General features: G+C 42.5%; 1 protein-coding gene across 3 annotated transcripts in view; it reads left to right on the top strand.

Moving 5' to 3' along the window:
• The window catches only part of LOC148397377 (uncharacterized), a 208038-nt gene that overhangs the window by 57667 nt on the left and 123188 nt on the right, over nt 1-27183 (top strand). For all 3 annotated transcript variants that reach the window (XM_088377374.1, XM_088377375.1, XM_088377373.1), the window contains one exon: nt 22153-22283. In XM_088377374.1, the coding sequence (XP_088233500.1) occupies nt 22153-22283 (131 nt within the window). The remainder of the gene's footprint in view (nt 1-22152; nt 22284-27183) is intronic.

Below are 27183 nucleotides of genomic sequence, written 5' to 3'. Positions count from 1 at the left end.
GTCCGCAAGCATTGCTGGAGATGCATCTTCAACTTCATGGTGCTTTGTGAAAACCAAATCAAATGTTCCCAAATTTGACAGCAGAAGCGTGGAAATGGCATGACTATGACGACTTGGATTCAGCACTTTGCATTAAGTTAGACTAAGCACTAATTGGATGCTACCTGGCTCCACATCACTAGCAGCTCTGAATGGGATCAGGATCTGGCTCTGGCTAACAGCAGGCTCTTTGGTGTTTCTGGCTGATTACCTTCTTGCAATGGAAAAGGGATGATGATGGGTGGTGGTGGGGCGGGGTGGAGATCCTCTCTTCTCACACAGGCCCTTGGCCTTGTTGGCATGGTTCTAGCTTTTTGATTTTGCCTGATGTCCCTGAAATTGATTTTCAGCCATGATTGCCTCTGTGAGGATGATCAAACATTTGGAATAATTGCTGCAGTATGACTGTGCAGCAGGGAATACCGAGACTTCCCCTCGCCGTCCTATGTGGATGATTCTTACTGATCTCTGTACAGTATGACTTCATATCATACCTCTAAAATGTTTTCCAGTTATCTGGATTCATTAGACGTGTCCTAAAGAATCTGGGAACGAAAGAAGAACGTCCAAGAAAGGAGCTGGCCGATGGATTTTGGTCGCTAGTCCTGTAAACAAAGTTTGGTTGTTCTATGATGTGGAGATCTTTTTTGACTCATCCTGGAACTTACCTGATATTTTTCTTATTTGAAGATTTTTAGACGGATGTCATTCTGAAAGTTTTTACTCTTTCCAAGATTAAAGTTGTTCTTGCAGTGACCATTCATTTTATTGTAAATACTGTGTTTTACGGACGATAAGGCGCACCTAAAAACCTGAAATTTTCTCAAAAGCCGACACTGCGCCTTATATATGGACCAAATTCCTAAATTTAAACTGGCCCGAAGCATTGTGTCATGAAATCAATCAAAAGCGGCCCGCTGAAGACTATGAATCATGAATCAAAAAGACGATAGATCATTATTTTGTGATTATAAAGTAATTTGTTGCGTATGAAGTTGAAATAAAAAAGATAAAATGGAGAATGATTTGATTTGGATTAAAAATCTGACATGATGCATGAATGGTGCGCCTTATAGTCCGGTGCGCCTTATACAAGGACACAGTTTTAAAATGGGCCATTCATTGAAGGTGCACCTTACAGTCCGGTGCTCTTTATAGTCTGGAAAATACGGTACATTTACATACTAAAGCACGGTGAATACTTTCCGGTAGACAATTTGAATCCTCACCAACTAATCAAACAGTCCAGTCTGGTTTTGCTAATATTTGGACTCCACATAATGCGTAGTACTCGTATTTTCTAAACACAACACAGCACGTTGGCTTCACTGGTTTTACTGCTCATCATCTCTCCCCGTCGTCTCTCCAGCTTGCACACATTTCCAGCTATATCTTTTTGACACCTGTAAAATATGGAAGTAATGATGTCTACTGCGGACGGATGGCTGAGTGAGCCTGCAATGGGGCCATATAGCTCCATGTTCACCTTGAGGTCACTCATTCGATTCAGGGCCTGCGCGCTACTGATCAGAAATCATTTCCATCTAATGGCCGGACGGAACGGAAGGAACCGAGCGTCTCAGCCGTTCCCGCGTTCCCTTCATAATACGGAATAAACCATTAAACCCTCGCTTGCTTTTGCCGGTGGGTTGATCCGGAGAAGTGAAATTTGTGGTAGTTGGATGACCGACTGCGGCTATAAACACACTGCGTTTATCATGTCTTTCATCTCGGCGGTCGACCATTCAATTGTGTTTATAGTAGCGCTGTACCACTTTCTTTTTGGTATTGTATCGTTTTACGGTGGCTGGAGGACGGTTTTATTATTCTTATTATTCGACGAGAAATGGCTGTGCTTGCCTACAAGGGTTTCTCTCACCGTCAAATTTTTTGCTTGGGGATTAAAATACTCATTCCACTTATATTGTATGATTTTATGTCTGCTTTGTCTTACGTTTGCAGTGAAAAGTTCCCGGTTCGAATCTTCTCAACGGATCATCGATGAGATGATTCCGTATTCTCCCCGTACTTGTGTTGACTCATACAAACAAAACTTTGGGCTTTGGGTGGACAAGTGGTTTACGTGTTAAGCAGCCAAAGGATGGAGGGTCTAATCCGGGCGACTGCACTGACACTCAGCGGAGTTCAGCAGACTACGCCACCCAGCACTTTCTTCTCCCAACGCTAAATTCTTCTAAGTCACCGTAACAAAGAGCTCGCTCATGCTCAAGTCATCACTTCCTGCCTCAACACAACTTTCACAGCTCAAAAGCTCAGGAGACACAAGTGAAGGTTAGTCCGTTCAATAAGTTATCATCTCGCCTTGTTTCTTCTCAATTATTTACTCCCGAGGTGTTTATATAGTCACGATTAGCTTCATACACACCATTTGAAGGTAATTATATTTTGTTCCACATTTCGCTACAAATTGGGACACAAACATAAAGAACAATGGCCTGCTTTTGAGTTCAAAGAAATTCGAACCACATTCCCGTGCCATGTTTTTTTACACGGGTTCTTGGATCTTCGTTTTGCTGTGTATTATCTAGTCTGATGCCAGCTGAACAGGGGCAGGGGATGACAATGGAGTGGTGTAGCGCGAAAGACTGAAGGCTGTGCCAGCAGGATAAGAGAGAGTGGAAAACAGAGGGTGGGGACTTCATTAGCATAACTAGCTGGATGCCCAGAACCTTTCTGGAGTGGCATGTTTATGGCACCGAGCTTGGCAAGAGCGTTTTATAGTGTTTATTAAGAAGAAGACAAGGGGAGCTATAAGCAGAATGCAGGATTTGGGATATTGTCTTTGCATGTCTTTGTATGTTGCTGTTTGGTGTGTGTGTGTGTGAAAGTAAACATCTGCTTTGATTTCTTTGTTCACTTTGCATGTGTGGGGTCTGTAACGGAGGTGTGCTTGATATTTGTTGGCAACTGGAGTCGGACCGCACGTTTGTATTTGGGCTTAATTGTCCTTTTTGGACAGCATACGGGCTGCTTTCATAAGGCGATCCTTAGGAATGATCACATTTCAGAAGAGCGGAGAATGGGGCTCTTTGTTGTGTCCCGACTCCTTTCATCTCTCCGTGGTCATTTTCACAGAGCAAACAGGGACACTCATTATCAACCTGCACCTGAGAGGTCAGAACCTCACCCCCCCCTGCCCCCGTCCAACCCCTCCCCAGCTGTGCCTCTGTTCGCCGTTTCCCCTGCTCGGCTCTCTGCTTTATTAGCACGGAACATCTTTTCCAGTGACTGAGCTTGCCCTTATTGTCTACAGTGGTCAGGGTCAAGTCAAGGGCACTCAGGCTAGATTGGAATCATTTGTCACTCGGTCCCGGACCGGAGCTGATTTCAGCAGAGACCAAAATGAGGTACACGGTGGTTCCAACACAACCTCTGACACAAGAAACAAGGGAGAGCAGACACCACACATATTACGTCGTGGCTTTTGCCGACAAAACCTTTCCCCTTTATTTCTATTAACAATTTTAACAAGGCAGAAAAAGGAAGCAAGCTCTCCAAAATTGCTGTACAAGTGATAATGACCTTTTATATCACAAGTGGGGAACGAAAACGCTCCTCTTCCCTCGGAAGAAGGCTCTTAAATGATGTAAGCGTCGCAATTTGGCTTTTGGACGACACGAGGGTCGTTTTGGCCGCCCACGCTCTTCATGGTCAGCAGGAGCTTGCATGAACAATTGATCGTGCTGAGCTAGCATGTGGAAAATGACTTTTAATTCACCATATAGGATGGCTTATTGCTCCGGTCAATAGGAGCGCCGTGAAGACGACGTCTCCTGCCGCTTGGGAAGGTTAGACCTGTCACCGGGCCACGGTGACTGATATTCAGGCTCTGCTTATGAGCTCCATAATAGGCGCGCATGTGCGTGTAGGTGTCGACAGGAGGTACTGACTGACAGGAGGGTTATAAGGGTTACATATGACATACACCTCGCTATTAAACCCGAGAACAATCTGCCATTTTTTTTTAACTTTTACATATGAGGCCGTTTAGCACATGTGATACGATGCCAAGGTCACAGATGTCCAATCACAAATATTAATCGTATAAATGGTAAAGGAGGACCCAAATCAGATGTTTTCAATTAAAAAAAAAAAAAGGGGATGGTGGCAAAACAAGGGGAAATGAAAGATTGAACATTTAGCTTGTTTTCCCTCAGAGAGGCCAAGTGTAGAGGTGAAGGTCACAGAGCGACTAAGCACACAGCTCATAAACAGCACAGCTGGAGGAATCATTGAAATATAGCCCTTTGTTTTCGCTGCTCCGTAATTGGCCCCGCAGCCTTCTTTCCCTTTTCACTCTCTCTCTCTCTCTCTCCGTCTATTTCTCTGCACATTTTTTCCACCAGGCATGCTGCAGTTTACAAACCACGTCTGGAAGGGCTAATGACATCGGGGTCACCGAAACGATACACAATAACAACAGCAGCCCATTTTTTGTCTAGCCGAAACATATGCACTGATAATATTATGAGGCACTGTGTAATTTAAGGCAAGCTGCTAATTATTTTTAAATTGAAAATGAATTGAATTTCAGCGAGGATTGCCGCAGCAATAGTTAAATGCTCGCAAGGGTCAGCTACTGTTTATTAGAAACATTTTCAGGTCCGTAAAAGATAATATTTGGAGGTCAGCATGTTATGAAATGCAGTGAAACGTTTTTCTTTGTATTATTCATTCATCTTCCGAAGCACTTAATCGCCACGAGCGTCATATTAATTAAATTTAAAGTCAGTCAGCTGACCTGAACAACTATATTTTTAAATCATATTAATTCAGCACACGGAGACTATTTTTTTTTTTTACATTCTTGTCAAATGTGCTAATATTGACACAGTAGATATCAGTTGTATCTCGGTAGGACCTCTGTCTCATATGTTTGTGTAATCCAATGCATGAGCTCGCCGCATGCTCATTTTCATTGCCACAAGACCTCTTGAGGAATTAGCTCTAGAAAATAGCTTCTGTCAGGAGCCCCGAGATCTTGGGCTGTAGACGAGAATAACAGTATCAGATCCGAGCTCAGATAGAAAGGCTTTGCTGTATAAATACCATGTTAACCTAAATGATTCTCTCTGATCTGTGCAAACATCGGGGCACAGGCCGCGCCAGGCTGGCTTATGCGTGGATCTGTCACACTGGTTGTGTGTGCCTTACAACCCAATATGACTTGGCGTTATCTTCACTTTCACTGCAGACCTTTCTCCAATTTCCAATTCATCAACTTGTACACAATCGACCAAATTCTTAATGAGCCATTAATATGTAAAATGAAATAATCTTGACCTTGACAGATATACACAAAAAAGAGAAACCTTTTTTTTTCCCATTGAGTGTTCTCCTGTGAGCGGAGAGTCTGGCTTTGGTTGCTTGCTTTCTAAGCCTTATTGATCCGTGGGCGTTTTTTTTTTTTTTTTCCCTTTCCCCCGGCCCCATTCTCCAAAGTCACTAAGCTTGCATCAATTCATCTTAATCTGTTTGCTCCTTAAACCCGGAACAAGGCACGTCTTGTTCCTGTTTGTTGGAGTATCTCGGCCGGCTTCCCTCACATCCTTCCTAGCCCGGCTTCTCCTGGGTGGCAACAAGAGGCTTTTCATATCGAATCAAGTGTTATTGAGTCCCCCCCCCCACACACACCTCTTCGAGTCTCCCCCTACCTCTTCACCCTCTCTGTCTTTTTCCCCTCTCCTCCATCCTCTTCTAACAAAGCATTCCTTTAATGATTGCGGGATTACGGGCAAACCTTTTACAGCCAGTCTGCGGACTCGCCTGTAATCTGACCTCATTACATCCACTGAGACAAGCTCACGGGTCACCATACAGTCACTCGACTTTATCCTCAAACTCGGACTCAAGTCCCGCAAATTGACAGTCTCTCAACCGAGTCGGGTATCCAGGCCTCGCTTTGCTGCCTTATCTGTTACTACCTCCCAAAACATTGGATTTCTTTGTTTTCACTTCCTCTATGTTTCAAACTCAAGGTCTAGGGGCCAGATACGGTCCGCCACGTCATTTTTTTGTGGCCCGCGAAGGCAAATTCTGCTCAGACTTTGTGTCATTACTAAAATTACAAATTGTCTTCCCTTTTTAAAACTAGAGATATTGCTAGCAAGATTTATTACCATTCATCTTTTTAAACTATTTGTTGATGTTGATTATAAAGCAATGGTGTCCCACTGGCAGCAACACTGATTTGGTCTGAGCACAAAACAGCATCTCGACACATTTTTGTGTCGGTCCCCCTTCCTACAGGTTGTTTTTGTGCTCGTTCCGTGGACCTCCACAATCTTCCTCATCATGGGGTCCATTGTATCCCTTGATCAGGTGTTGACAGCCACCTGACACTCCGGGTCTGCTATGCAGGATCTTGCTGTTCAGCTGTGCTTTCAAGGCCACAAGAGGCCAAGGCAGGTCCATTACGTCACCCCCCCACCAAGACTGATTGGGCTCAGGATGGAGCTTCCATCGTTGCTCATGAGTCATTGGCCAAGCTGGACCCATCTGCCTTTAATGAAGGAACAGATGTGGAACAAAGACCTTGATCTCTTGCTCTCTCTCTCTCTCTTTGCTTTTTCACCCCATCCGACGTCAACACAACCGTGTCAGTTTTTAAGCTATATGTGTTGAAATGCTAATTCATTCTCAACCACCTGTGGTCAAGTATCTCAAACCTCATCCACGGCTTTCTTAAGATCAAGCCTGTTTGCATTTTGCCCATCAACGTACTCAAGCCTCCGAGACCTTGGGCACCCGTGTCGACAGAGAATAGGATATTATCGACTGAGTGAAAGAGGCAAGGACATACGAAAGGTTAAGTGGATTGACAAGTAAATAGACCAATGGGTGGTCTGATAGACATAACACCTGAATGAGATAGGTGGGGAAGGTGAAAAGGGGATGAAAAAGGAGTGATATGATGATAGAGGAGCAGCGGAGCGAACCCAGCAGGGGCTGACTCGTATTGCCTGGGTTACATCCTTCCCGAGCTTGCTGTGCCAGTGCAGTACAAATACAGCCAATCAGGTCCTGAGGTCGCTGGCAGCTCTTTCGTGGAGAGGGATTAGCAACCCCTCCTATTGGGCGCTACAAGGCCTCCCGGTCTGAATTCATCAGTAATATGGCCGCCGAGATGTAAGAAGCAGGTTAATAGATACTCATCAGACATCTGCCACTGGGTTAGCGTCCAATAATCTTCTCCCTGAATCTGCTGCCAGCAATTGATGACCACATTTCCCCCCCCCCTAAACCCTTCAACCCCCACCACTACTCTCTTACCCCTCTTCTCTTCTCTCTGCTCCTTCCAACCTCTCTTGTGAGTACATCCTGCTTCATGCGCACAATTACGTTCCCAGACAGGCCTCTGGCTGGGTCATGAGTCAGAACCATACATATGTTGCGGCACACCAGGATGATGCCAGCAGAATTTTTCAATTTGGACGGCCCTATCTGATGCGCTGTGGTGGTGACAGAGTTTTGGTGTCCATTGTAGAGCCCATAATCATCTCTTGTTAACATCAACAGGAATTGATTACACTGTTCTTAAGGTTTGTTGTTGTTTTAGTTGATTCCATACGAAAGCCTGGAAAAAAAAAATTCATGTGAGTGTACTCACTATACGAACTTGCAAATTCAATTGAAAGGAAGTGGAGGCTAAATGCTACAAATGTAGCATTTTTTTTCTCAAATCTCACAGGTACTAACTATAAAACATTATTCTAGCATTTGGCTTACATTAGATCAATACGTTCGAAAATGGAGTAAACGTGTATTTGGAATTTTATGGTTTTAATATGTCGGCAGTTTTTTTTTTTATAATGCCACAGGGTATGGACTTAAATAAAAAAAAATAAGTGAAAATAAAAAGCTATTCTCATCAGCATTTGGCCTAGATTATGCCAATAAATCTGTTCGAAAATGTCGTAAGTAAATATTCGTAATTTTATGGATTTATTATGTCTATCGTTTTCTTTCAATAATATATTGCGGTTTGTAAGATTGGGTCACTTCCTGTCGGGATAACAGCGGTATTATTTTACCTTGAATGTTGCCTTGAGCCGCAAATGATTTGTTTTTCTTCGCCGTATTGAACATTCACAGTTATCACAGCACTTTAGGGCATATAATGGCTCCGCTAATGATTACAACCTCACAACTCGGGCGAAAATCATGCGGTTCCTCTCTTATTGACTGTTTTCTCAAGCGGGTTCAAAGGGCAAGGAGAGAGCGAGTCTCCCTCGCCGCCACGGTTATTTATGACTTTTCTTCCGCAAAGTTATTTTTCTTTCTGTGATTGCGGACTTGTGTGTTCAAGCCGACGTGTCAGGAGATTACTCAACTGGCTATCAAGTGCACATGGTCAATTTGCCATGATGAGAGGCACTGGATCACACAACCCCTGAAATCCCTCCGTGGAATCTCTCGGGAGCGAGCTCACCGCACGAACGCCGCCACGCACACATGCGCACGTGGAGGATGCCAATGTGGTAGTCATTTTAGCTGCCAAAGTCAAATGGAGCTTCAATTGTTTCCACATTTCTTAAGATAACATTATGAGAGCGATCCGAGGGCCCGGGCAATCAACCGTCTTCTGCTTAGTGAGCTTACTATGGGAGGAGAAATAATGGGGTCACGGGATGAAAGGTGAGACGTTGGTGGGTTCAACTGTAGGACACTTGTTTGCCACATATGCGCAGTTCATTGCTGTCAAAACGCGCCTTGATGTTCTACGGCCCACTCTTCGTAGCAATTAGCGCAATTGGATCTAATGACATTGGGAATTACTAGGAAAAACAGGAAGGGAGTGCTGAGGAACAACAATTGTAGCATACCAAGCACATGTTGGAGCGGTTAGGTAAACATTATCCGTTTTAATTTATGGGTGAAGTACATGATATGTAAAAATGAATCACGTGAAATTTTCAGAATTTGATCCTGAAGTCGCGTGACGGTAAATTGGCCAGAGGGCGAAAATACTCAAACTCCTCACTCGGTTTGTTTTTGACAATAGAGAGGCATGTGCCCGTTTTGAGGTCTCCGGAGGGATTTGGGGACAAGTAGAATGGGCGAAGGGGCGTTTCCTCCGTTCACACTTGAGCTCTGCCCATCCATGCTGAACCTCCTGGACTCCATCTTTTCTCAAGGCCATGGCAACAGACGAGTAGGGTGGGAACATCAGGTCTCGCTCTAATACTAGCTTAATTGACTTCAGCTCAAAGACCAACTCATCTCTAGTATTATTTAAATCAACTGATGTGCCAATTTTCCATTTTAACCTGTTTTGCCTTCAAGAGTTTAGAATCGAAATACAACAGGCAATTTTTTTGCTATTTTGTGTGAATGGCATTTTAGTAAAGATGATTTACAAATAAAAGGTGTACAAATTTAAAATGTGTAAATTATAGATGCTAATTACTGTAAATGAAGTCCACCCCCTCCCCCCCGACCGTGTTCTACACGATGAGTGTTACCGATCATGTTTTTGGGTGTATTGGACCGACCCAATATGAATACAGGCTGTGCATGTCCCACGAGGTCCCTGTGTGATCCAGAATAGGCGATGGGCGTTTCTGCGTTCACACTCCAGCTCTGCCCAACCATGCTGAACCTCTGCGGCCTTCCTCTTTTCTAAAAGCATCATCCCCTCCACTATTCTCGCAGCAGAGTAATGGAGTGGATAACATTCGGGTCGTAGCGGCTAATGTCGGGCTAATGGGAATCAAACAGATGACCAGCCCACCTCCGAGTATTATGCCTGCGTGTATATGGAAGACACTTTTAAGAGCAAAGGCTGGACGGTCCAAGCACCAGTGGGTTTTTACTGCTCTCCGAGCTGCTCGTAATAGCTCATAATCATTTTCTCCGCTCACTGCTAATCTTTCTATTACTGCCACCGTGCGACTTGATGAATTTGATCTTTCCAATATGAAAAACTGAGCTTGCCTTTTTTTTACATGACACCGTTTAGCCGACATACGTGAGATTAAAATCGGATTTCTGTTCTTCGGTATCCCGAGCCTTGTTCTTTGTGTTTTGATCTCGTATTTGATCTATCTTCGGCGGCCTCACAGCTTGTCCGTGTCTCCCTACCTGGTCAGCGGGTATTGGAAGAAGGCCATTATTCAAGATAGAGGTGTTATCCATGCTGGGCTGACCTGTATTGATCGCTTGTGAGCGGAGACTGAGTGGGGGAGAAGGACTATTTGCTTTAAAGTTCAATGCTTCTCCACGGCTGTTAGTGTTGCAGCCACAGGAGCAATCAATACCTGGACAGGGACTCGCGTCATGAGACACGCTTCCCATTTAGAAACATAATAATGCTGTGCTGATGCTGTTACCCCACAGCCACAGCTTGTGTTTAGTTTTTTTTTTTCCTCCCCACTTCCCTCTACTCCCTCTCGCACCTTACAAGCGGCTTTCTTATTTTCCACTGTAGGCTGGGTTTAGCGGGGTGGGCCCGAATCAGTGTGAATTGTAATTATAGATGATAGACGTGGCTGGAAGGGAGCGATAGAGGGGAAAACAACAGAATAAAAGGCAAGCAGGTACAGTAAGTGTCACAATGTAAGCCATTATATGAAGAGCAGTGGTGGACTTTGCTATTGTGTGTGGAGGATTATTTTTTTTGCCCATTGGAAAAAAAAAATATATATATACACTATCATGAAATTTGCTCCCTGCATTTCTTGGCAGCGGTTCAAGTGCTGAAGGGGGCGAAAGAAAGGCTGCAATTGTTTCTAGTTCAAGGTGTGTAATATACAGGGCCGTACATACTTAATGGGATATTGTCAAGAAGGAGGAGGAGGAGGGGGGGATATTAATGCCCTGGTTCGTCCAGCCTATTTGGTGCAGTATCGCTCCCAGAAGGAAAGATGAGGCCACACTAACTACTACGCATTCCTCAATGCAGCCTCTCACCCCGAGGCCCTAAGTAGAGGTCACTCTCTTTAGTACAGGAGACCAAATGATGTACTAAATACATTCAGCCCCTATTCTCGCCGCCTTCCCCCTTTTTGACTTCCTCCACCCATCCCCTCGGTTGGTAAACATAAATGCCTCATTGTGTTTCAAGCGCTCACCCTCTTTTTAAACCCTCTCAGTGTCTCTGCTCATCCTTCTGTGTAATCCAGCTCTACCCATATGCATATGTATAGCCACTCTACGGTTGTGCATACATTTTCATCAGACCCCCTTTTTTGCCTCCTCCACCCCTCACCTCAGCTCCACACAGCAATGAGCTTTATTTTATTTTATTTTGTTTTATTTTATGCAGGGCTGGAATTGAACATATTTGACTTGCTCTCATTGCTCTGAAACATAAAAATGAATCTAGTGGGCATTCTGGACAAGAGGGAAAGGAAACATTGAGAAAGCGATGCAGCAATCGGATGCAGAAACAAGTATAAAAGCTGCAATCCTGAATGTAGGCTGCATTTCACTTGGGATCCGCAAGAGGGTGCTGCTCTACAGTCCATTTTAAAGTCTTAGTGTGATAATGGGAAGAAAACTCCCAAAAGCCACATACTATTAGATATGCACGGTTCAACAACCTTCACTCTTTGGCATTTAAAAAAAAAAAAGTTTATGTATTTAGTCTTAAGTTGCCATCCTGAAAAGTTAAATTGATTGTCCTTGCACTTTTTCAAGTGCTGCTATTGTGCTGCTGTGACAGTAATTACATGCTAAGCTGTCAGGGACATCAAGCAAAAATGACTTCCCTTGCATTGTCAATCTATCTTTCCCCCCATGAACAAAAATGTGTCTCAGAGATAAAAAGTGAATGGAGAGGGGTCTTGACCGATATGAGAAAAAAAAAAGTGAAATAATGAATCTTCATGAATGTCTATTAAGATTATAATTTCTGGCCAATTGGGAAAAGTGGGTGGCCGACTCCACCGTATAAAGCCCGCCGAGGTTTCCCAGATAAATTTGCTCTGTCATTTCCGTCACTCGGGCGGTCGCACATCCGCTTCGCAGTGTGGAGGTCGTGGGTTTGATTCCAGGCTCTGGCCTTCCTGTGTGGAGTTTACACGTTCTCCCAGTTTCCTCCTAGATTATTAACACTCCAAATTGTCCTTGTGAGTGTGAATTTACCTGGCAACCAATTCCAGGTGTCCCCCACCTCCAGCACACCTGGTGAGGACGGATTTCCGTCACTCGTTAGTTTTAGCCTCCCTATCATGATGCATGAACGCTATTCTTTAAATGAGTCATCAGAATAATATTAGCACTTCTTCATTCTCCCTAAACTGTATATTTCCACACAGTGGTCCATGACTCTTGCTGACCATAATTCACTTGTTATCAAGAGTTGTAATTTGTGATCTGTGCATTTGTACATTCTGCCCTATTAGCACGCCGTCTGCCTTCACCTTTCTTGTTGTATGCTGCTGTGGGATTTGCAGTCGTGGTGTCTGTTGTCATGGTTTTCACAGCCCATGCCAGATGTCAGAGTGAACTTTGAGGGAGGAAGAGAGAAAGAGCGAGCGAGCAAAATCATGCTAGAGGCTATTTTGTTGTCAGTGATTTAGATGAAACACAGAGATGTTAAAATGTTAGACTTGTCCCACAAAGCTTCTCCGTTTTGCTGCCTCTTTTTATTTGGCGAGATAGTCAATTTACCTTGAGGGAACGCAGCCTTTTGCTCGGAATACAAGAGCCAGGCAGAGCACATTTGAAATTAACAATGAATTATCACACTGGAATGTATGGACGTATTTGATCCAATCCCAAATTCATAGAGAAAATCAGAGTGAGACATTTTGTAACACACGTACTTGCTGTCCAAAATGTGGCGATATAATATAATAGTCCAGATTATTAATTTAATAGCGGGAATGTCCTGCTGTGCCAATTTACTAAATTCCAAAATGTGCCAATTCTATAAATGCATTGTGTTCAACTGTTTGTCTCTTTGTGCAGAATGATTTCATGAATTAAACTGTAAATAACAGAAGTGTAGTAATTATATTATTTACACTGGAGAAATACACGTTTATAATATAAAGGCCCTGTAAATTAATTACACTACTGCAATCACATTTTGTAACGTGTTTAAAAAGGATTGGATGACTCTCGGTGTGTAATTTATATTGTAATTAAATTGGCCTTTAAATTTTTGATAGGTTCTCAATTCTCACAGCGCAACACTTTTGATTTACAGTAAATAGTTGAGTGAACATTAAATATAATCCATGATGATATGAACAATATAATCAAGTTATTGTAGGCTACTTTTAGTTATCCAAAGTGGTTAATTACCTATGTTAATTTTTCCCTGTATGTAGATTTTGCATTGTGAGATGATCAGACTGGCGTTTTTTTTATTTTGAAAATATATTCATCACCTAACTTTTATTAGTTTAATTTATGGGAAGGCAATTTCCACTACCAGCACTGCAGTAAACATCATTAATCAAAATACATTATTATAATGAAGCTGTTTTTAAAGGAAATTAAAGCGGGCCTATCTTTTCTTAGCTTTAATTTATCTGTGATAGATAAAAGCCAAATTTTCATTTCCAACAAGAGATATGTTTAACCTTGAGATAGGAATGTGGACATATTACAGACATCTGCTTTATTCTTTAGTCTTATTCATGGGGACAGCAGAAAATGATTAGTCGCTACAAATAGCCTTAAGTAGTCGACTGTTAGGTCGCCCCGTATGCTTTTATGTGCGTTTATTTTAATGGAGGCGTTCAACCCTCCTCGTTCCCTTGTATGACAGGCGAGCCCCTTACCCGCCCCTTGGTGAGGGATCACCCAGCGCCACTTCCTTGAGCGCAATTTCGTAATGAAGGCCAACGTGTCGGATGACACATACGGTCCAACGTAAGCGATCTCATTTAGGAGTATTAAGTTTGAATTTATCGGGGGTACTTAGAGGGGACATTGAGGCCGTGACCGGGCCGCAGAGCTGAGCGCGTGACTGACTGACAATAGACAACAACGATGGCCGAATGTTTCGTAACAGTTTACGCCAGACGCGTTTAGTTCATTGAAATTTGCTTGATTAAGCCCGTTCCAATTCCGCCTTTCATTCCCCGTTGTTGTGATTATTACATTCTCGTATGTAACGAGCTTCGGTTTCAATGCCACCTTTTCAATCACATTTTATACACGGTTGAAAATTTCTTTTGAAATTTGCATCACATATTTGCATTGATACGTATATAGGCAGGAAATTAAGGACTTTCTTTGTGTTGCGTAATCCTAAAAGCTTGTACAGTTCACGCTTAAATAGCGTTTGAGTGTTGTATCGACTAAACCCAGTGTGCAGGAAAGTCTTCTGAAGAGTCCTACGGTATCTCATAACATTGTAAGATGGAGTAACGAAACGGCGACACCCCATATATACAATCCATCTTCATGCCCACATGCATTTGTAAATACGCTACCTGGTTAAAGAGCGATGCTGAGAGAAAATCAAAAGCATAATGAGACTTACTACTTTACAGGCACTCTCACAAAGATCTACAATTCGAGAACAATCGATGGCTTCACGAGAGCTTGTTACGTTCTCCATCATAAGAGAAATGCTCCTTCTTTGTTTCTGCACCAAGCTGATTACACTTCAAGTGTATACGTAAAGCATTCTTGGCGTGCGTTTACGCGAGCAAAAAAGACCTGTAGCAATGTTGTTATTTATGAGACTCCCACCTTTTCTCTTTTCTTTTGCTTTGTTGGGTGACGCACAAGCAATCGGCGCAAAGAACGCACAATGAGGCAGAGAAGTGTTCAGCAGAAGACGTGTCAGGCTTGTTAGCGAATTGTCACAAAGGCGTTTTAAATATTATCGTGTGAGGCGGCTGTGGCGCCGACTTGTTTTATTGCTATTGAAAAGTTGAATTGTCATAATTTCCAAAAATATGACAGACTTTAAGAAACTGTTGCAGCAATTTCGGATTCTCAGTCAACATTGTTAGGATTCCACCATTTGAATGCTATTTTCATCTCAGGCTTCTGCTCACGGCGCAGCTTTTATTAGTCTTCCGTTTTTTTGTTTCTCGCGCAAATGACCGTTTAACCGTCTTTTCCGAAGCCTGACGCCTCGCCTGTTATTACTGCCATTGTCTCGCCCTTAGTTGTATACACGTGTGAGGCTGGGCCCTTTAATATGCGCGGAGCTTTTCCGAGGCTTTCCTTGGGGCACGCCGCTCTATGTTTATTCCTCCGTCGGAATGCCTCCTTTCCACAAGTTTGACATGCCTTTTTATTGCCTCCCTTCAAATATATATTTTTGCCTATTTTGGCCTGGATGTCTTTTTATCTCAGTGGTTTAGAGTCTGTTGCCCCCAGGGCCAGATTTAAATGTGTGTGGGTCTTCAAGGATTTTTTTCGCAGAAAAGCCGTTTTGGATCGTCGCCCTCGTCGCTATACAAGTGCGACCGAATTGTGTCATTTCAGGTTTTTGAGCTATCGTTGGAAGCAAAGGAAAGTCCAAAAGAGAAGCAAAAAACGGGAGACAAAAGCTGATGAAAATGGACTCGATTGGATTATGTCAGACTTGGCATGCGTCTCGGTATGAGGGGAAGTCGTCGTTGTGTCTTATCGCGCTCTGCCTTGCAGCTAACTGAAGAAAGAAGGCAAGAGCACAGCTCGTCTCTTGGAAACACAACAGCCGTATCCTAGCGGTAAATACTGCTTGATTTTTGGTCACAAAACAGGAAGTGACACCTAGGATGGCATCGCCATTGAACTTTTGAGCGAGATTATTTACGTATTTTGTTTTCAGTTGCTATATATACGAGATCACCATCCTAGATGCATTTGAATTCTAATCCAAACACACAAAAGACGATTCAAAACAGTTTTCGACACAGGAGGATGGAATCGATTCAAGGACGGTTTCAATTGGAGTCAGTAATTAATTTGCGAAAGTATGATGCAATGATCATCATTTTACTTACACTTGAATGAACTTGCCAGTACTACTGCAAATGCGCCAGCCTCTTCAAAGATGTCCAATAAAAGAAAGTTCAAGCTTGCACTTGCTACATTAAAATCAACCACACAAACCACGATGCTATCAATTCCAGTTTGTTGTTAAAATCCACAAGCGTCATTATCAGACAGGATCAGTTTTAAGATTTTTTTTAAATTCAATTTTGCCTATCATTGGTCTTTGATTTCAAATGCACTCCTCTAATCTATACGTTCAGCAGTTGCTCATTTACCGAATTCATCAGGCTGATTAGGCACTTAGCATCACTTAACTGCATCGCACCTCCCGAGCACACTGTTACCACATTTCCAGTAAATGCGGTCTCCACGAGGTACTTCTCGTGTCACCGAGAAGCTCTTTAAGTGGACTGTGACATTTCCCAATATCCTCGTTTAGCACGTCTTTCTGTGTGTGCTGCGGGTGTGAACTGATACCCGATGTCAGTCAGTGTCAGGGGCAGAATGGCACAAGACAGATAGCAGAGGTATACATAAGCAATGAAGCGTTAAGGATTAGCCTACAGGATGTTAAGACACACTGGGGAGAAAGTAGTTGAACGGACAAGAAATTGGGCTACCAGCATGAACGAGTAAAATGAAATTTCCAATTTTTTATTGGAAATTATCATTATTATATTATATTATATTGTAAATTTTTCCAATAATAATTCCAATAATTTCTTTAAAGTATTTCAAATTAAAAAAATATACTGTATACATATATATTTATATACAGACACACACATATATATTTATTTGTATATATTTATACACACACACACATGCATGCACGCACGCACACACACACATGCATTCAAAGTGAAAAGCTGGAGTTAAGCAGTGAAACCCTTTTGATTGAACTCAAGAAATGGGTTCTGGTAATCCCGGACCCTCTGCTCTTATGGGATCATCCTTGCCAGAGGATACGGTCCTGTGTATCCATCATATCCAGTCAACCAACTGTAGCAGCATTACAAATGCAATCACCCCTGTGATCTGATGTTCACAGCCTTGAACACAAATAAATAGAAATGTCAAAGATATTGCTGGAAAAAAAAAAAAAGGGAGTGTGAATAAGTCATCCACGAAAAGGGTCATCTGTGGAACTAACTCTTCCAGCTGGCCTTGATGGGGATTCAAGTAAGCGCCATGCAACAAAACTGTTGTCATCTAATATGGACATCAAATCATCATTGTTATGGCATCATTTAATTGCAGCTGCGTATGAAAGCAACAAGGGCAGATTGAAGCCAAATGGTCCATATTTTTTCTCAAACTGTTTGCTAATAGAGTGTAAGGACATTGTTTACTAAACTATATCCCGGTCAAAGTCTTGGAACACGGTTTACATTTTAGTAGTATTGTCATAAGCAATCCAGATCAAGGACAAAACACACCTAGCAAAATGTCACAGTTCATCAACTTTGATTGGTTAACGCCGACACTCAAAAGGGAAGTCGTCATAATTTAGAAGCTGTTGGCCGGGCTACATCTAAATGTTTAAAAGTCAAGTGAAGGAAGGAGGCAGTTAGACCTGAAGTTATGTCCTCCAAGGGAACTTTGCAAAGATCCTCTCGTAGATTTATGACCACTTACCTTGGAGCCTGAGTCGATATTCATAAACATGGCTTCAAACAAAGCCCCCCCATATACTCGGTCCGCTTATAAATAAATACAGATATGCCTCTTTTACAGACAGCCGCAATCCAAAGTATTACTACCAGCATAATTTTACCACGTGCATTAATATTTTACAGCATGTTGTATTTTACCGCATTGAGGCTTAAACGTTCATGGCCGTCCGGAGGATTTTTATCCCTTGGAAGTTATTAGACAAAATGAACGGCTCAACCCTTTCGTTTTGACAAAATGAATCGTCAACTGCTTTGATTTACGTATTTGCTTCTTGAGACCTTCAAAAGACATTGAATGCTCGCGAAACTTTTTATTTCAATTGCTGCAGTGCTTATTTTCCTTTACAGCAATTTTACTTTTTTTTTCTTTTTTCTATGTCAACAAGTGAAACCCAACCTGTGCCTGCTTCGGTATGTCGGGAATAACATCTGCACGCGTGTAGGGTTTTGTGCATATGGCTACGTAGTGATTTAAGTGCTTCAAGTGTCAAAACAAGTCTAATGAGCTAGCGTAATAATTATCAGCCATTTTGCTCTCACTTACGTTAATTGAGGCTTTATATCTATCGTCCCTCGTGCTTATATTCACTGTTTTTACTGTTGCGGAAATGTTTGGCCGGCAGAGATCGTTCTGATGATTTAGAATTTTTTTCTGTGTTTTAATATCTACCTATCAACCATAATTATGAGTTTCAGATGGGGGACATTGATGAGATAGAAAAATGTATCTTTTCTGAAAACGTTTATGGCGTCCATACGTAAACATTGTTTAGGGAAATACCTTTTAAGGCCAGAAAATGAAATAAAAAGCCTTCAATGTTTTTTGCCGCACCGTAACTGGAAGAAAAAAAAAAAATCGCACCTTTCCATTTAAGTTCGCTCAGCACTTTTGTCTAAGTTGTCTATCATGTTTCCTTCTCCTGTCTTCTCACTTTGGTATGTGTATTTGGAGGGCTTTGTAAAATTCCCGTCTTATCCAGGTGAGTCGGAGTTGATCCCCAGGTCCTTTGCTCTTTTCAGGAATCTCTAAGGCTATTGGATTCTCCCGGGGACTCGTTTCACACACCAAATGGATGTCTCCGAGTGGAAATGACACTTTGGGCGGGATTTGCCATTCTAAAGCACCTCAAGCTCATGTGATCTCACTCGTTCATTCTCAGAGGGATTGCTTTAAAATGCTCCGTATCTTCAAAAGCCAATGAGCCAAAGATTGCTCCGACGGAAACCTGATACATATCCAACAAAATATAGATTCTAAAATATTCGGCGATTTACAGCTACGTCTTTGGCTCTGATGAAAGATAAACATTGGCATGAATAATGAGGAGGGTCTTGAGTGAAGTAATGAGAAGGGTAAAGCTTGAAGAAAATGGTAACGGCATTCATTTACATTTCAAGGGGTATGTTCACCATTTTTTGTTGCCTTTGCTGCTTTGTAACCAACCCCTTTTAAAATTGGGTGAGGAAATAAAACAGTAGGTTAGTATGAGGAAAACGCACTGGAAGTGACTTCATGTGGCTGAAAATGCAGCCTTGTAAATTTGAACGCAGCTTTTTCTTTCTTTTGATTTTTTTCCCTTTTTTGTCTTTATATTTTTTTCTTTTTTCCCCCCCACTGTTATTTGGCACATGTCAAATACTTTTTGGTGCATTACCGCCAATGGGAACAAACCGGCTGGGGATGCACAGAACAAAATTAGGCAACGGGGATTTTAGCTGCTCTAATTTTAATCAATACCATCCCACCTGAATGTCATAGCCCCAGCTAAATTATATAAAAAATGCGATTAATTCAAAAATACAAATTGTGTGCCGGCTTGACGATCCATAAAAAAAACCCACACATCTCCAACCCAATGCAAAATGTCAGTACCTTCCTTAAATTCGTAAAACTCCGATCTATGTCATTCAGCCCTCGACAGAAAAAGAAGAACGCCGTGACCATGTTGCCGTCTGGAGCACCATCCATGATATAATCTGACACTGAAGTAGGAGGAGGAGGGAAAAGGTGTGACCGAGAATCCCTCCCGTGACTTATTTCCAACCTCGAGTCTTTTTGGACCTGCACATTTCTCTGAGGGGGCTCTACACACTGGCATAATGGATAAGGGTGAGAGTGTGAAAAGAGCACCTTAAGGCTCCACATTCAACTCCCTCAATCTCTCCTACACACACTCTTGAGCTGTGAAGACCCTCTTTCTTTGCCCCGCTAACATGGGAGCCTTGTAATAGGCTCTAATTTATAGGGAGGTGTCGGGGTCTTTCTGTATGGGCTCGAGAGCGAGATTAGATGCACGCATGTGTGGTAGGACGGGGGGGAGGGAGGGAGGAGGAGAGGCTGCCGAGCGGTCCAGGGCCCGCGCGTAATGACTCATTAATTTCTAAGCCGTTTTGTGGCAGTTGGCTCATTACTGGCCTGCAGAGGAGCCGGAACAAAGCTCCGGGTAGGTAGGAGGTGAGCTAAAATAGTTGGGCCTCAACACTTCCCAACAAAAGGAGGACGAGAGCTCTGAATGGCACTTGGAACAGATGCAGTAAAAAAAGTGGCAGATGCAAATTGCCCGAGACCGAGTCTTCCTTCAAGCACTTTTCTCTCTTTATGTTGTCAGAATGCACCCTGAGAGTCTAATTAGTTAGCGAGGTGTTTCTCCTCTGATAGGGCCTCGTTATTGTGGTTATTGTCACAAAGGGGGACGCGTTGGAACACACGGATGTCCGCATTCCCCGGTGGACCCCGATCACGGCGACACTTTAATTAATTTGCCTATTTTCATTACCCTATAGAAAATGAAGCATGCGCAATATTTTAATGCTCACAAACTCTCTTGTTTATATTATAAAATATGATGAAACTGGAAGAAGATGACACCCTCAGGTAATTAATTATGGTTTTTAATAATGTCTTCGCCCCACAGGAATGATGATTACGGACAAATTGGCAGCATTTTTTTTTTTTTTTTCGATGAGGATGTGAGCGTTCTTAGCTTTGTGAAGGTTTGGACCACGTGCTTGAGGTCACCTGTGGGGCCAACCACAGACTTGCATTGACAGGTGCAGTCATGGAGTGTGCAATGTATTGATTAGTGATTAAATGCAATGTGAAAATATCAGCATTTTTTCAACTGTCTGAGGAAAAGCAGAGATTTCTGTTTTTGCTAATCGGGTAAAGGGATTTGGTTTTAGGTTAATTTTTTGGGATAGGGTAGTTTAATATGGATCATAATAGGGAATTGTGAGGATAATTTTGATAGTCTAGCTTTTTTTCAATTTTTTTTTTATTGCAAACAAAAACACAAAAGTCCCAAATTTCCACATGACTATAAAATTAAGTAAATTGGAAAATAGATGAGCACACTAAAAGTACAATCTGGATGGATGGATGGATGGATGGATGGATGGATGGATGGATGGATGGATGGATGGATGGATGGATGGATGACTTGGTTGATGTACGACTGAAATCCACGCACGTCTTATTCATTCCACAACATCCATGTCCCAAAAAGGTTTTTTGAGCAAGGCTCTTCGAATATCAGCCTGACTCTAATTCCTCACAATGGTTTCATCTTGAATCTTTCACTCCAAAGTGCGCCTCTTTCACTCCATTTACTGTGAGTGTCAGAGGCCCCCAGCCCTCAATCGACACATCACGCACCAGAGTCAAGGAAGAAGGGGCGGGCGGGGGGGTGGGAGAAAAGTGAGAGAATATGGCCCTGGCTCCTGATCCATAACAGTCATTGCCTGTTACATACATTTCAGAATTCATTCAGGCTATGAAGATAATCGAGGTAGTCGACAGTTTCCCCCGCAGCCCAATGGATTTATGATAGCACTGTCAAGAAAATGAGGCGAAATGACACAGTAGCTGACTTTAGCTGCAAATAATGTGATAGGCTGGTACAGTGGTGCAGCAGCAGCTGCTGTCATCGCAGGTAATAGGCTATAAAGAAGCCTGATAGCCATACCTGTCATTTCTTAATGGCTGACTTCACTGAAGAGCTTTTGTGGCCTTTAACATGAAGATAATAGAAGATACAACAAATTTTACAGCTTTTGAGTTGCATCCATAATTTATCACCGGAGGGCCCCCGCGCTAGCAACATAACAAGGACAACATGCTCCTGGAGGTGTGCTGGAGGGAGCCGAGTGTTCAAGATGAGCTGCAGAGGGTTACATCCCTTGCCTGCTAGGCTAACCAAGAAGGGTTTTTCCTTCCCTTGCAGAGGGTTCATTTTCAGATGTGCACAACGGGCACTTCATTAGGTACTCCTGCAAAGTACAGAGAGAGGCGACACTGTGGCCAAAAGTTTTATCTTTACAGAATGCACCTTTTTTTGAAGCATTGTTAGTAAAGCAAATGCCACATAATATTTATTTATTTATTTATTTAAATAGGGAGAATGCACATAAATATTAATTAATAAAGTGCTTGCATTATTTTTTTTAAGGGTGCTGTTGCCTTTCACGCTTTCTGTGTCACCTGTTTTGAAAGCTGCTCTGTTTTTGTTTTGACTTGTAGGTGATGGGCAGTTCTTCCAGTGGTAATGTGGAGAAGAAAAAAAAAACTCCATCCACTAGAAGCAAGGCTACAGAGTTCACAAGTAAAAAAAAAAGCGGCTGCAGGATGCTGGCACAGTCTTCTTCAAACAGGTCAGTACGCGGCTAAACTTCAATTTAACACTTTGACTTTTCCCCCTGTGCAAAGTAAAATCAGCACTGCCTTTGCTCCATACATAGACTCAAACATATATGCTGACACGTTGCATAAAGTTTGCATAAATCCTCGGAGCGCCTCGGCCCTCATACCGATGTGTTGCTTTTATCTGCGGCGGACATCTATTCACATCATTCATTAAGAGCGCCCCCAAAGGCGAGGGAGGCCATATATAAACACTGCGGCCGAGGACACCTCTGCTCTTTCCACCTCGCTGCAGAGGACTTCAAAGTCACCTCTCAGCTCGCCATCTGCATGGCTGATATATGGCCGCCGTCGTGTAACTCTAGCCGTTCGAATGAGGAGCCATCACAGAGCCGAAGCGTGGCCATTTGTTAGTTTCAGCGCGACCATCAGGACTTGAAGTGGAGGACATGAATCTTATTGAATACAACAATTTGTAGAATCGTCTTGCTTATGTTTTTAAACATACTAAAAGGTAAAATATGAATAACCGCACGGATTGATCTTTTTTTTTTATTATGGATTATATTAATACAGACATTGGTGAACACGTGGACAGAAACTGTGCGGGTTGTATTACATTTGCTCTTTGAATCTTGTCACAAGCCCAGCTCCATCCAGCCGCGAGGGAAGGGAAATAGCCATCTTTAATAAGGACCTAATGAATAGCCCGATGAGTGTCGGCCAGAACTGAATTACCGGTTAAATTTGAAGAGCGCGGGTAAGCGTCCATGTTCGTGCGTGACGGCTTGTTAGGAGGGTCATTCGAGCACATGTAGGAATTCGCTCTGTCTGAATTTAAAAGATAGACAAAAAAAAGGAATTATCGAATTCTGTCACAGGTTCTGGTGTAATCGCCTTTCTTATCATTCTGGTATGAATTTCATTTATAGAGGTCAAACTGGGCACATGGGACAGAAAAAAAGGTTAGCGATAAAGGGACAGATTTAAAAATTGGTCGGGAAAAAAAAAGAGTGAAATGAATAGGAGATGGAGCAAAAAGAGAACATGCGCAAGAGTGCTGTGAGAGACAGCTTGCCTGGGCCGGAGCATATTGAGGGCAGCAGGTGGAAGAGTGGCACAGTTAATTAAAACGCCTGTCTTAATGTCTCAGCCCGTCACTCCAGGGAGGGAGGGGGGAGCGAGCGAGCGAGGGAGGGTAGGAGACACTTGCCAGGCTGGAGCTGGGACGCACCCAAGCAGCCATCGAGACTGCATGCAAGCATCCAGCCCGCCAGCAAGCCCACTAGGCCACATGTCAGACAAGCCCTGACACTATGCCCTTCACCCTCCCTGCAAAACATTCACAGTCTCACACCCCGCCCGCCTGCTTGCTCGTTCGCACACCCACCATCGGCTCTGATCGACTGTGCTCAAGTCCTAAGACATTATTCAAAGGCCTAGGTTATGGTAGATCATGGAGGAACCACTGGATTGTCCACAAATATTCCATTCACAAACAATTTGCAAATAATCTTTACCCAAATTTTTTTTTCTTCTTTGGTACATTTTTTTTGTTTATTTTATCTTTTATTTGAAAATAAACATTTAAAAATAAATCTGATTTTCCACTGCATTTTACTTCCGTTAAATACTTTTTTGTAAAAATAATTAGTCAGTGTCAACAATTGCTACTATAATAATTTCCTGTTATTAATTAACCTCAAAGCTTTTAGTGGCTTTTTGCACAGGACTGTATATCAACCCCAGTTTTTTTGCACAGCGTAGTCGCTATCATGCCTCCAGTCATCCAGCTTTGCACCGTAATCTGTCGCTTTTAATAATTCAAAGCAAGCGCAGCCTCGTGCACCATGTGCCGAACGGCGAGGGCAATGGAGGTGTTGTGATATTTCTATTTGGGCCCGTCTGGAGCAGTGAGCCAATCAAAGATCCGATAAGCAGTCATTTCAGTGTCACAGCACCGCCGACTGCCGTCGTTTCTTCACGTGGAACTTGACAAATCAATTTGACTTTGTATGCCAGCAACAAAGTGGTGATACACAGAGGAGGTGCTCCTCTTTGTTGTCACTATTAGCTTGCTCCAAACTGTGCAAAGCTGAAGATAAATGTGCACTTAGGAGCACACTGTATTTTTTTTTCCCCCTTCTATGTTCACTTTATGGAACGCAAAGTGCAGACAGTGCTTTCACGGTGCTATAGATTGACAGTGCCTCGATATTAATCTTGTGTTTTTCACGATTAAGAAGTGCTTGACGTTAAACTTCATATATTTAAGTTTGTCTGTCGCTCTAATCTCTCTTATATCTGTCTGTCTGTGTCTGTTTGTCTGTCTGTCTGTCTGGTCTATCTGGTCTATATAATCGATCGTGTCTATATAATCGATCGTGTCTAGCGTGTCTATTTTCGTGTCTATCGTATCAGATCTATCGTATTGTATCGTGTCTATCTTATTTAACGTATTGTATCGTGTCTATCGTATCGTATCGTATTGTGTCTATCGTATCGTGTATAGCGTACTGTATCTATCGGATCTATCGGGTCTATATAATCTATCGTGTCTATATAATCTATCGTGTCTATTTTATTGTGTCTATCGTATCATATCTATCGTATTGTATCGTGTCTATCGTATTTAACGTATTGTATCGTGTCTATCGTATCGTCTATCGTATCATGTATATCGTACTGTATCTATCGGCTCTATCGTATCTATCTAACCATCAAGCCATCTTTCTAGCTACCTAAGATATCTATCTGAGAATTAAGTCATAAAATTCCAAGCAGTGCATGTAAACAACTAAAGCAAAGTTTTTTGGGGGTTTGGACAACAACGTCGTCTTTAAATCAACATCGTTAACAGTACACATCTTGAGCCGTACTGTGAATTCGTCTATTGTCTCGTCATGCGTCGCTATATCACGTCGGCCGGGCTTGCTTTGTCAATATCCACCATGGCGCCTCACTGAACAACAATGGGAGCTTGTCAGACCAAGCGACAGGTTTGAGATGGCCGATAACTCAAAGGAATTGGAAGTGTGAAATCTTTAAGGGCCACTTGGTAACACGGCAAATGCCAGGGTATCTTTCCATCAGCCGTGTTGTTAATGGTGGCCTGTCTGTCCATCATGACTGCTTCAGGAGGGATTTACACTTGTTTTGGCATCTTATCTCTCTTCACGGCCTTCCGCCAACACGGCCATACTACGATCAATAACGATTAACCGGAAAGATTTTGTTTTCTTATCATTCGTTTCCTTTTCAATATGAATCTATCAGGTCCATTATGCTCGTCATTGAATTTGATTACAACAATTTTTTTTTCCAACCTAAATTTATGAAACTGACATAACTCAGAAGGTTTTGCACAATTTCGAAAGTTGGTATGCTCAAATAATATTTTGTGCAAACTAATTGGAACATAAACTTGCTTGTTTGTTTTATTTTATATACAAAACAGGACATATACAGAGTCCCTAACTTAAAACACATCAAGCTCTTCAAACTTCCATTAGGTTGTTTCACTCTCTACGCGCTACCAATCCAGGAAGACGAGGCAAAAAAAAAAAGCAGGAGCACGAAAAGCAAAAGCTGAGGAAGGAGAGATGAAAGAGAGGAGCTGATGGCAACTGCAGAAAGCGAGCGAGAGAATTCATCCAGAAACGGGTGTGATATTTAATGATCCTTGTATGTGGAAAGGGAGCCAGCTTGTTCTCCTCCACCAAATAGCGATCCCTTAACTTAATTTCCTGCTCAATTGCTGCGCTATAGTGCATAGTACAGCGATACAGGCTGGTAATATAGAAAACAGATTGCCTGTGCAGCCGAGTGGATAAGACTGAGGCTTGTGCTACAGGAGACCCGCAGTCTCCAGGGGGGTCTTGTCGGTGGGCTTCACAAAACCAACAAAGCCCATCTTTCCTGGCGACTGGCAGCAGCTGGCAGGTAGATCTTCAAGTGCTGGAGGTGGGGAAGTGAGTCGGTCTGTCTGTGTGTGTATGTGTGGAGCTCCAACAATGCATGTGTATGCGCTGCAAAAGAGTAATGCTATTGTTTGGAGCCGAGACTTCCACATCTCGTCTTCGCTCGTGAGTGTAATCTAGTGGAAAAATGTCGGCCTGCCATGCGGTGCCACCTCAGCTCATGGTGTTTTCGCCGAGACAAACTCCCTCTAGAACAAAAGCAATTTGGGATGAATGTCTACAATTGTTTGTGTGCAACTTTTGATAGTTGTTAGTCATTTTACATTTAACTACATTTTTATGTCTGGACTCTAACACGTATCGTAAATGAAATTCTTTTGATTCAGTCCAGCTACATATTATACTCCTCGGCTACCAGGGGTCAGTATAATACAGATGCTCACTATTGATGTATAGTCAGAAGATAAAGAATATATGCCTCTTTGTGTTGTCTTAATGTCTGTCTACGTGTGTTGCGGGACCGTTTGTGTCCAAATATTGGTTCCTTTCTAACAAAAACTGCAAACCCAGTTAGCTCTTCCGTGGCATTTTTCCTTGTGTGCAAGGCTGGTAAACTTTCCCAAGGCAGTTTTGCGGTCGTTTTAAACAAACAACATAATTAATTCTCTTTGTTTTGTGTTTAGTGTGGCAATAAACAGATTTTTTTTATTTTTTATTAAGATGACGGGACAAGGCGAACGTCGTAATAACTGATGGGAATTTTACAGTGGTACCAAAGTAAAAAAAAAAAAAATCCCAGTCGATGAATTTTTGCGGTTTGTGATGAGAAACATATCGGCAAGTTCGTGCATCAAGTTTTTTAGAAGGACCCACTGTCACAAATCAAAAATATGGCTTTGAGGAATATTCCCATACAAGACACACTAATGCATGTTCTAGTCAAAGGAGCCTCACATTTGTTGTCCTGATGGTGCCTTACTCACCACCGACT

This window comes from Syngnathus floridae, chromosome 5 (genome assembly GCF_059516105.1).
Source record: "Syngnathus floridae isolate MCC-2025c chromosome 5, RoL_Sflo_1.0, whole genome shotgun sequence".
In the NCBI taxonomy this organism is placed as follows: domain Eukaryota; kingdom Metazoa; phylum Chordata; class Actinopteri; order Syngnathiformes; family Syngnathidae; genus Syngnathus; species Syngnathus floridae.
This window is presented reverse-complemented; position numbering and strand designations above follow the sequence as displayed.